Here is a 12,147-nt window from a genome sequence, read left to right on the forward strand (position 1 = left end):
CTGTATTGAGTTGGCAACTCTAGAAACAAACCTGACCTTTTTGTTTTGTGGTGAACATAAGCTATTAGCTTACGTTCAAGCTATCTTGAATTGAAATTAAATGACTGGCTGACATAATTGAAGTTTCATTTGCCTGGTTAATAATGACCAGAAGCTTGCTGACAGGATGATGATGTTCACAATAACAACCACCATACCAAAAGGTAAAAGCCACAGTCAAACTGTGTGGGTCATTTATAATTTTATTGTTGTTTTAATGCAAGTACAACAAGCCAGATAATTTCACAGGTTGCTTGCTCTTACAATACATGTCAATTAAAAATATAACACATTAGTTGGCCTTCCAATCATATCCAGAACTTTTCTTTGGTGAAATTCAGAATGATTCGAGATCAGTTTATTTCATTGCATTGGTTTCAGCAGAAGTTTATCAAACTTTACTTTTAACCAATTGTTTTACATGATCAAGCTGTATATTCAATACATGCTAGTAAATTGAAAGATAAAACTGGGGTGTATAGGATGTTCAACACATTATGTAGGCTAAATGGGTTTCCATCTTAACCTCCACTTTATTGATTCTTCAGCAAGACGAGGTAATATTTTGAAGTACTGATGAATGGACACAAATGAATCAATCTGGATACAGTTGTGCTCTCAGTTAACTAGTTTAGTTTTCAAGCATGAGACCCGTTCAGTGTTTACAGTCCAAATCTATATAGCACATGACCCAAACTCCAATTAATATTGACTTAAATAAAAAATACACATAATTACATCCAAAACACAGCGTTGAAAAAGGCAATAATGCAGCAGTTAAAACATCCGTAACTTCGTTTACATTTCTATTGGTTCAGGATAAGAGAGGGAAGGGTCATCTCAACCAAGAGAAGACACATATAAACTTCATTTTGATCCCAATTGAATACACTGTCCTAAATCTACCTGATGCTGGTACGAAATCTATATAAGAATCCTAAATTAGGGCATCAAACCACAATTTTAACTCATCACAATTCATAAATACACATCAGAGCGATCAAAACAACAGTAGGCCGTTCATGTTTTGCTTTAAGTGCAATGAGCTCTGGTGCAATGTGTTGCATTAGGCCAGTCTAACCTGGAGAGGTCTAAATGAGGATTTATGAATCTAACAATGCCTTAAAAATAACTAGTATGCCTCGAGAAGCTTCCGTCCAATGTGTGGTTAAACAAGCTTTTTCTGTGGTTTGGCTTCAGTTTAGTTTTCAAAATGTTGCAGAACAAAGGAAGACAAAAAAGGCAATCAAATACAAACAATCATGTCATACGGTTTGGTGTGCCTTGACTCAGAAAAAAAATCAGCATATATTTTTTTCTAAAATAAATCGGTTTCACAGGACAGAGTTTGATTTGGTATAAAAGTGTAGTTTTGGACTGAAGTAATGATAAACACAAATGTACTGGGCCCACATTTTGGTTTCACTTCTGCTTATATGTAACATAATATATAAACACAGGATGATGCCGTATTCTTCTCAAAAACCTGTTTGTTCTACTAATAAAAAGATTTAGAGCAAGACATGTCCTTTCTACAACAGGCTAACAGTAATTGTTGCATTTATGTTATTTGTGTCACGGCGACAGACAGCCAAAATTTGATTTAAAATTTCTATCATGTACTAGAACAGAAATGCATTAGACAGACAACTCTAGAACCCTCTAATATAAAAAAACAAACTTGATTTTCAAGACTTAGTGACACGTGTACAGAAACTTAAACCAGTTCTGGAATCACATCTTGGCAGTCAAAGGTGTTTACCACTTTTCAGAAGTGACACTAGTTTCAGTTACGCAACACAAACCCTCGACAGTATGAAAACGGAGCGATTAGCTAAGCTAACTAACCTACACTCTAACCGCCGCAGTGTGTTTGGAGGAACGTGAATGGAGCCTATGTCTACCGAAGATACATTCAGTCAGGAGTTACTGTGTCATTTTCTTGTGCTGGTTTATACAACAGTCCGTTTTCATTCAGCCATGTTAGAAATGTTTCGTTCTCTGTGTGAGCAGCACAAGGTCATCTTTACGTCCACACGTTGCGTCGATACAAATTAATGATAGAAACGTCTATTCGAGTTACGTCTTTAGTTATGTACACGTCATTGTTGCACTGTGATATTTTCATTTTTATCAAAAAGCAAGAAACAGGACCAACACAAGTACGTTATAGCATCATACACCAAATTTCGCATGCTTTTCTTTACGCATATGGACTTCAGATTACTTAGAATTGACTTTTAAAGAAGCAATACCAGAAAAATATTCTAAGCTTTCGGGTAGTATTGTTCGATGAACGTTCGTGGAACATTTAAAACACTTGAGTCAGTTTCTTACGGTGTGATTTGAGACTAACAATCTACCAGTATGTCCGACGGATGAGTTATACGTGAATAGAAACCTCGTTCGTTTTAAGTCAAACAGAATGAAACTAGCAGTCTAAAATGACTTGAATCTATAACTAAGTCTTCTTAGAGGGTCAAAACATCTTCCGGTGAACTCAAAAATATATCATTCATATCACAGTTTCACCATGAAATAAACTCTGCTTTAAAATAGAAATGACAAAAACCACTCAGGTTGATCATGTTTAGCTTCTTTGAAACACGTAAATCATTTTGGAAAGAAAGTGTGAAGCTATTCCAAGATTTTAAAATGGCCGAACATGCTCGGCGCGGCCACACCCTCATGAACGAAAGCAAAAACCGGGGGATAAAGGAGCTTTCGGTGCTCTGCGGATTCTCTTATTAGTGTCTCTCCCTGATGAGAGAGTAGTATGCAAACGTTTTACTACAAACTCCTTATTTGCGTGCCGGGTTTGTTGTACATTTTGAACATCGGTCATATAGACATACATACAGTACGAGGGAGAGGGGGTTGCAGTGGAAACCCCAATCGAAAAACGGGAGACGAGAGAGGAGGGCATGGCCTTGAGACCGCAGAGCCCTTCTCAGTTCATTTGCTCAAAGAATTTGTAAGTGGGGTTTTCATAGCCATGATTCTGCATCTTATTCAGCTGTCTCTCCTCGGGGGTCAGCATGGGGTCGACCTGCAGGGAAAGAGACGGGGAGATGAGAAAAGAATCGCTTAGAATGGAGCATAAGTGAAATTAAATGGGGAAAATTAATGAACGGAAACATTATAATACGCTGGCCGTGAGCAAATCTCAAATCATTAAGGCAGGCACATTTGAGCAGGCTTCCCATATGGAAAAACTTTATAAAATTTAACAAGATTAGAGAAGTGTGTTGTCACGTGTGGCCAACCAGTATACAAATGCAGGAAATGTAATTTTAAAAAAGAAGAAAGAAAATCCTAAAGATACTGTAGTTTATGAATGTTATCAAAAAAAATCTCAATTTTCTTTTTAAGAATAAAACGACAGAATACTCAAATACCTTGTGTAATAAATGTAATATTTCAATACTGGTAAAATCTATTAATATTTCTCTTTTTGTTTCTAATAGAAATCACCTTTCCATCTAGAATGCTGAATGATACAAGTAAAATATTGTAATAGTAATATTTAATTTTTAGCTAGTATTATAATTTAGGTCAACGTGTGAGGCCATCCTAACTTCCTAACAATTACTTTAAGTTTTTTTTTTAAGGAAATATTAATTATTCATAAGTTTTTGTTTTTCTCAAGACAAAAAAGATAAAAAGTCATTACTATTTTATGAAAAAAAAAATAAAAAAACATCTTGAGAATGTTTTGTGAATCCAGGCCCTATATGCATTCACATATACAGATAGCATAATTTTCCATTTCATACATGCTTGGTTTTGTCAAATATTTGTGCATTATGATGATCTACCATCATTATAACATCATATAATATGAATTCATATAATGATCTACCATTTATGTATAATGAACTGATCTAAACTGATACATAATTGCTGTCAGATTTTTGAGTAGAAAACCTAACCTCTTTGTATCTACTGATTATGTGATTATATCTCACAACTCTCAAAAACTGCAGTTTTATATCTCATAATTACATACATTTAGTCATTTAGCAGACACTTTTATCCAAAGCGACTTACAAATGAGGACAATGGAAGCAATTAAATGTCTCAGTTAGCCTAACGCAGTACACGTAGCAATGTCTTTTTTTTTTAATTATATAATAAATAAAAAGAAAACAGATAGAATAGAAATCTTCTAGAAATAGATTAGAGCTTTAGTTTACACAAATGCAATTTTTATTATTTTAAATTTTATTTCACAATAACCTTTTTTTTTGTTGCTCTAAAGCAGAAAAAGTCCACTGTCTCTAGAAAATAATTTCAACTCAAATCTTTATTTCATGTCCACTTAAATATTTATTGACTAAACAGTCATGCAGTTATTTAAAAAGAAACCCCAATTATGTTATTTATGATTCATATAGGCCTGTATTTATCTTTTAAAGGTTCACATATAAAAGGAACATGTTTTGTGATCTGAAACCTACATTAATTATTAGATACTTGGCAGAATACTGTATGTACAACATGTACTGTATGTATGTATAACTTTTTAATCAAATATAAATTCCATTTCGTGACTTGACTTTTCCTGTTATGCTTTTTTCCCTATCAAATCAAAGTATCAGATGCAAAATGACTAGATATCAAAACAGTGTAGCGTCTGGACCAATCAGACACACAATTTTTCATTTGATTTAACAAATCAGTTATTCATTAGATTAACAAATAGTCACAGTCCCCTCACCCAATAAACTGGATGCCAGGATGTCTGCAACGACACCAGGCCCCCCCTGGTTACCATGGCAACCCTGACACCAGATACATTTACGACCTAATGGAATGTAAGTAGGGTTCATATTTCCCCATGAGCTGATTCGCAACAACAGATAGCAGCAGGAAACTGCTTCAGGGGTTGGTTGTTACTTCCTCGTGCTAAATATGATGCTTAAATGGGTTATGGTGTATTTTAAATAGGCCATCACATTATAAAAACCAGAAATATTAGCCAGAAGCCATTTCAAGTCTGGGTTTGACCCTGTTTCTTGGACTTGCTGCTTCAAATACAAACACACAAATATCAGCAGTGATCCTCTCAGATGAACTCTCACCTCCACTATGCCATGACTGATGGTTCCATATGGCTTACGGCGGACTAATAACAAGCTAATGACCATCACCATTGCGATGGCCACGGCAACCACCAGCAGCCCCACCATTGCCCCGCGGTTAAACGTCTCCAAAACGTCCGGCTGCTGCGATAGAAAACAATGAAGCATTGAGTTTCACATTCAGTACAATACAGGAACCAAATCAGCACCTGAGGGGGTTTAGCTTTACTTGCTTAAGATGGAAATTCATCCTAGCCATGCTCTCCAAATGCATCTTATCCTATCCATGTTCGTTTGTATCTGTCAGTGAACAGATACTCACTCTCAAAGCTCAACTAAGCATATAGTATCTTTTAGTTAAAGGGGTCATAGGATGCCCATTAGACGCATAGACGCATTTAGGTAGATCGGGGGCGCATTCCCTTCAAAAACAAACGTAATCCACTGCGTCTTCAGCGGCTCAGATGTCGGGAGTAAATGACGACTGCTACGTTCATTATTACATCCAACAACAAAACACCTCAATCGCTATGGAGTCATTCTTGTCTACATCTGCTCCGGTGGTGAAACAATGGCGGACAGATGACAGCTCACTCAGGGCGGGTCTAAGGTAAGACGCCAGTCCAGACTGTGCTGAAACGCTACTGTCAATCAAACTATCGTGGGAGGGGCCTGTTTTTGTTACGTCACACAGACAGGCATCTGAGATCGGCTCGATTTGAGAAAGGGGTAAAGATTTGAGTAGATAAAAAAAAACCCACTGGGTGGCTTTTTTATCATTATTGTCATTATTTATGATTATTTATCATTATGTACTTGTAAAAGTACATGTAGCATCCTATGACCCTTTAAGTGTCCAAATCATGGCTTCGCATCTATGCTTATGCTGAACTCAAAAGTACAATGAGAAATAGTTGCCACAGTAAAGAGCTAAATGAAGAAAACTTAACATTAGACTTGCCAAAAGAAATTAATTGACAAATGAAGGGCTTTAGATGCTCACCAGCTCATCTCTCTGGATTCCTGGAGACTTGTAGACCACCTGCTTCAGCTCTACAGAGGTGTTGATCTGAGGAACATAGGAACACTGACTTAATCATGTGATGAGAAAATCATTTTAAATTCTACTCAAGCTTGCAAACTTACAAGTATTGAATAATTACAAAAAAAATATGAGCCTGAATTCTGAAATTATCTTTTGTTTTTTTAACTTGGGGAAATATCAACTCGACTCATTCAACTCCAGATGGTGCCATCCAGTGGTCAAACTGCAAGACTGCAAAATTGCCATACTCTCTTGTTCAGATCAGCATTAATAATAATAAAAATAATGATGACGATGATAATAATAATAACAACTAATATTATTTATTATTATTACAATTATAACATCTGTATTTAATAATAATAATAATAATTTTATTTTTATATAATTACATATATAATCACAACATTTCTGGACAAAATCTGCAGCCCTATAAAAACACAAAGCAACCCTGGAGCTTTTAAAATTGCAGTCACAATTTTTATCAGTAATATTGCAACTAGATTTTTTCCCAAATCGTGCAGCCCCAGCTGACATAAGGTCATGTGACAACAATGCAGCATAACTACAGTTTTATATGTGGACTAAGTAGGTAGTAAATAGTGTATACTACACAGTATTCAGTAAGTACTAAGCATGTATTTCATTTTAAAGTTAAGTCACTTTGATAAGCAAGCACTTGCTGAGCAATACTGTACATGTAAATGTGTTATTTTGTGTTATAATTTGTCCTAACCTTCTCCTCGTATTCATAAGTTGGTCCTCTCTCAGAGGTGGTGTAGTCATACTCATCCACTGATGAAACTGTGGACAGACAGAAATATAAATATATAACTAAAAATAAATATATATACACACACACACACACACAGACACACACAGACACACACACACACACATATATATATATATATATATATATTCAACTATACAGTATATAAACAAACTATAACATGAAATGATATTACAGGAAGTGTGAACACAGCTTTAGGATTTACCTTTCTTTTCGTTAGGCTGGGGGTCTACATTACAAAAAAATTAAAGAGATAAAAGGAATAGGATAAAGGAGGGTTAGTATTTTCAGATTGTTAACATGCTCAAGAATGTTTTGTGTTAAGCTCCATTTCCTTCCTCATAATGCATGTTTTGTATAGATGTGGTTATTGTACCGATGCGTGGTGGGTAGGGGCGATTCTGGAAAGCTCTGTCTTCTTCCTCCTCGTCATCTCGCTCTTCTTCGCTCTCGGCAGGAAGCAGCTCTTCAGTGGTGCGCGTCTCAGAAAAGGAAGTGGTCATGAGCTCGCTGATGTCCCCCCTCTCTGTTCTCACCAACTCCTCTGCAAAGACACATAGATTCAATGAATGATTTTGATAATTATTAGACTTTGAGGCAACAGAAGATTCACAAAAACACATCTTACGGATCTCATCGTGAAGTTTCTCAGCCAGGCCGGGGACCTTGTAGAGCAGAGCCAGGCTCTGGTTCATTCTCTCTTCGATCACATGGAGGTGTGTGTACACCTTCAAACACAGATATGAAATTACTTTTTCATTCATATTTGCATTATTTGACATGACCAAGCAAATGTTTTTCATATCTGCATTAAACAGACAGACAGACATGAGCAGCAAGACATTTTGGTTTCTATTCCTGTCATGCTGTGCTAGGTAGCTCCGCCCACACTGAAATCTTATTGGTCCAAAATTCTGCTTCACACAACAATATATCACAAATCACATATGATCTGATAGGCTATTATTATTTAATAATAATACAATGAATGATAATGATAATACATATCTAATAATTTAATAATAATAATAATTGTGCAGAATTTATTAGTACATGTTTATTTCAACATTTTTAAAGTCCAAGATTATATCTGTTAATAGTAGTTTATGCATTGCAAAATAGTTGCTAATGTTAAAACCTTAAATTAATATTAACAAATCAGATCTTATTGTAAAGTGTTAAAGCTGTAGACATGAATGGAAAAGAAGATTTGGGTAGGTGTCTCAAACCTGGAATTTCATCTGCTCAGCTTTCTGGGGGTCAGCAGACTCAATGTGCTGGTAATGACGTAGAGTGTGTCGTCTGTCCTTCTGCTCTGCGGCCATATAACGCTTCAGAGCCTGAAGAACACGGTCCGGCTGTGAGGGAGTAGGAGAGAGAGAAAGCATGTCAAAAAGAGACTGGTAGTGAATTAGAAACACAATATTTAATACTGTACTACATGAACAATCAGCTATGAAAAGATAAGTGATCTTTTTCTTGTAGCTCAGACAGTTGAGCTTGGCACTAAGAATGCCATAGTCACAGAAGCAAGAACTGACAGAATGGTATCTTGAATGCAATTTAAGACACTTTGGATAAAAGCATCTGCTAAATACATAAATGTAAATGTTGATAACAATAAAGAAGAAAATATAGTTTACAAACTGCAAATATTGTATTGTGCTTATATTCTCATAGCAGTTCTCTGTAGGAGGGGCAAACCTGTGGAGGGTCGCTCTGCACAGCGCTCAGATAGCTCTCCAGAGCCAGTCTACGGTTGTTATTCAGGGTGGCAACAACACGGGCCAGGTGCGTCTCCACCAGCCTCTGCCTCTCACCCGCTACCTGCTCCTCAAGGGTCTGTAAAACAGACTGGAAATGCTGGGAAAGAGAGAGAATAGTAGAGAAATTGTGAGAATAGTCACAGTAATGACTAAACACATAAAGTAGCATTCACGGTAACACTTTAGTATAGGGACCAATTCTCACTATTAACTAGTTATCAGCATGCCTATTATTAACATATTGGCTGTTTATTAGTGCTTTTAGAGCACATATTCTGCATGACCATATTCTACATCCCTAATCCTACCCAATACCTAAACTTAACTATTAATAAGCAGCAAATTAGGAGTTTATTGAGGCAAAAGTCATAGTTAATGGTTTGTTAATGGCGATAATTGGACCTTAAAATAAAGTTTGACGGCATTCACAACCCATTTTACTTTTGAATTGTCACATACTTTAAATTGTAATAGGATACTTGACAAAAAAAAATTGTAAGGCAGGATGGGATTTTTATTCAATAGGAATTGACTGGAGTGATCAAAGTGGCCATTTCTATAATGAAATGTTGCAAGTTTGTCCACTTTTGAAGATTTCTTTAGCAGGATGTTAAGGATAAAGATCACGTTCACCCTCAAGAAAACTATCAATATTTACTATTGTTGCTATAACCTTTATTTACATCACGTGGAACCCATTTTACTTCCGTAATCAGACTATTCAAGCAGATAACATGTAGTCTGTTAATATCTAAGGGTCAGTCATAAGATCATGAGGCATGAGAAAGTGTAGAATATGACCCCTTTAACAGATACCATACATTTGTGAGGTTACAAGTTTGGTATTGGATTTTATTTATTTATTTATTTATTTTAAATAAAATTTTAGCTCACCAAGGCTGCATTTATTTAATAAAATACACATATTGTTTACAATTTAAAATATTTAAATTGTATTCTATTTTATTATATTTTAAAAAGTAATTTATTTCTGTGATGAAAAGCTGAAGTTTCAGCAGTCATACTCATTACTCTAGTCTTATAGTGTCATTCAGAAATGATTCAAGAAACATTCACTATTATTATCAAAAACTGAAAAAGTTCTGCTGCTTCATATTTTTGTGGAAATTGTGATGCATTTTATTAGATGTTTTGTAACATTATAAATGTCTTCACTGTCATGTTAAATCAATTTAATGCATTCTTACTAAATAAAAGTATTCAAAACACAATTCATTCATTCATTTCTTTACCTCGTTCAGTGCCTGGCGGTCTGACTTGGGCAGGTTCTTTGACTGGTTATCTGCCTCTGCCCACTCCTTCATGATCTGCATGCACAAATAAAGCCATGATTCCCTCTTAAACACTCTTAGGTCACATAGGATCTTATATGCACACATAAAAAGTCCCGCCTCCCTCACCTCATTGATGCGTTTCATTCGCCGTTCCTCCAGGTCCAACTTGGCACGTAGGAAGTTGGCATGTTCACTGTCATCGCCCGGCATCTCAAAGTAAACATCCACACCATCTGTAGGACGAGGAGTGGGCACTACCGACAGGAGAGAAAGAGAGTTAATTAAGAACCAATCAGTGATTATTCAATCAATTAATCTATCAAGAGGGAAGGAAGGATCACTACAGCTCAGTGAGACTGAAGTAGCATCAATCCCAGCAGTGTGTTAACTTAAATCTCTATATGCGAGGGAGTTAAAGAGGAAGCATTAAAAATGCGATGTCGTTTAACCTCACGCATCCTGTTTAACCTCTGCTGAGTGTCTGTGAGTGTGAGAGAGACAATTTATGACTCCTGAAACATCAGTAAGACTCACGGTTGTCCATCCGTGTTTGAGGTTGGGTGGAGGCTTTGGCAGTCTGGAGGTTCTTGTCGTAGTAGAAGTTGTCCATGTAGTCTTGGCCTTGGAAATGAGAGTCAATGGGATACTCGTACTCTTCCTGGTCTTTCACTGTCGTTGCAGCTTCCTCCTCCTCAGCTTCCTCTACCTCAGCTGCCTCTTCATCATTGCCTTCCTCCTCCTCCTCCTCTTCTTCTTCCTCTGCTTCTTCCTCCACTACCTCTTCCTCTTCCTCCTCCATGTCGTCTTCCTCGATGTCCGTCTCAGGAGAGGGACTGGGAGTGGGTGGCATCGTTTTCACACTGATTGAGTGGGAAGGATTTTTAGAGTTAATTGTGTAGTCTGTACATTTTGTTCTGTACAGAAACAAAATCTACTGAGCTGATTCTACTTAGCGAATCAAACCAGTGTAGCCTGATTCCCGTACAAATTACTCATATGAATCAAAAACATAAAGGTAACAAAAACATACAGACCACCAATGTAGTCTGATTCTACTTTTATAAGGTGATTCTTTTTAGTGAATTAAACACATACAGTTCAACCAGTGTAGTCTGGTTCCCGTACAAATTGCTCTACTGCACTGATTCTGTTTAGTGAATCAAACATTCGACGCAACCAGTTTTGTCTGATTCTTGAACAAACTACTCATATGAGCCAGTTCTTTTTAATGAATCAAAACATACAGGTAACAAATTAATCAAAAACATACAGACCACCAGTGTAGTCTGATTCCAGAACAAGTGACTTTTAAGAGGCGTTTCTTTTTAGTGAATCAAACACATACAGTGCAACCAGTATAGTCTGATTCACAAACAAATGACTCTTGAAGTGGTTCTTTTTAGTGAATCAAACATACAGCACAACCAGTGTAGTCTGATTCCTGAACGAATGGCTCATTTAAGCAGATTCGTTTTAGTGAATCGCATACAGTGCAAACAGTAAAACTGATTCTTTAACTTATGAGTCAGTTTACTCAGATAAATCAAAAACTTACATTGTAATCAGTGTAATCCTTTTCCTGAATAAAAGGCTCAAATGAGTTGGTTCTTTTTAATGAATCAAACACATTCAGTGCAACCAGAGTAGTCTGATTCCCAAACGAATGACAATTATGAGCCGATTCTTTTTAGTGAATGAAACATACATATCAACCTGTTAAGCCTGATTCTTGAACAAGTGACTCATAGCAGTCGGCTCTTTTTAGTGAATCAAAAACATACAGCTCAACCAGTGTAATCTGATTCCTGAACAAATGACTCTAATAAGTCCCAAACAAATGAATCATATGAGCTGATTCTTTTTAGTGAATCAGTCACATACAACTACAGCAACCATGGGACTAAAATTAGTTAAATTAGGATAAGTTTTGCAAGAATTATTTTAGATGTATTACTGAAATCTTATTATTTAGTAAAATAACTCAATTTATTCCTTAAAGGGGTCATATGATGCGATTTCAATTTTTCCTTTCTCTTTGAAGTGTTACAAGCTCTTGGTGCATAAAGAAGATCTGTAAAATTGCAAAGACTAAACTCTCAAATCCAAAGAGATATTCTTTATAAAA

General features: G+C 36.2%; 1 protein-coding gene across 2 annotated transcripts in view; it reads right to left on the reverse strand.

Annotated features, from left to right (window-relative positions):
* Nucleotides 1-224: 224 nt before the first annotated feature.
* Nucleotides 225-12,147, reverse strand: part of aplp1 (amyloid beta (A4) precursor-like protein 1) — a 15,735-nt gene continuing 3,812 nt past the window's right edge. Inside the window, exons 5-16 of one of the 2 annotated variants that reach the window (XM_016507717.1) lie at nt 10,557-10,882; nt 10,149-10,276; nt 9,981-10,055; nt 8,666-8,824; nt 8,191-8,319; nt 7,590-7,689; nt 7,338-7,505; nt 7,167-7,190; nt 6,905-6,972; nt 6,127-6,192; nt 5,124-5,267; nt 225-3,091 (exon numbers count right to left, since the gene is read on the reverse strand). In XM_016507717.1, coding sequence (XP_016363203.1) covers nt 2,990-3,091; nt 5,124-5,267; nt 6,127-6,192; nt 6,905-6,972; nt 7,167-7,190; nt 7,338-7,505; nt 7,590-7,689; nt 8,191-8,319; nt 8,666-8,824; nt 9,981-10,055; nt 10,149-10,276; nt 10,557-10,882 — 1,489 coding nt within the window. In that variant the 3' untranslated portion in view covers nt 225-2,989. The remainder of the gene's footprint in view (nt 3,092-5,123; nt 5,268-6,126; nt 6,193-6,904; nt 6,973-7,166; nt 7,191-7,337; nt 7,506-7,589; nt 7,690-8,190; nt 8,320-8,665; nt 8,825-9,980; nt 10,056-10,148; nt 10,277-10,556; nt 10,883-12,147) is intronic. The other variant, XM_016507718.1, reaches the window with a different exon arrangement.

The sequence above is a fragment of the Sinocyclocheilus anshuiensis genome, unplaced genomic scaffold (assembly GCF_001515605.1).
Source record: "Sinocyclocheilus anshuiensis isolate Anshui unplaced genomic scaffold, SAMN03320099.WGS_v1.1 scaffold758, whole genome shotgun sequence".
Taxonomy (NCBI): domain Eukaryota; kingdom Metazoa; phylum Chordata; class Actinopteri; order Cypriniformes; family Cyprinidae; genus Sinocyclocheilus; species Sinocyclocheilus anshuiensis.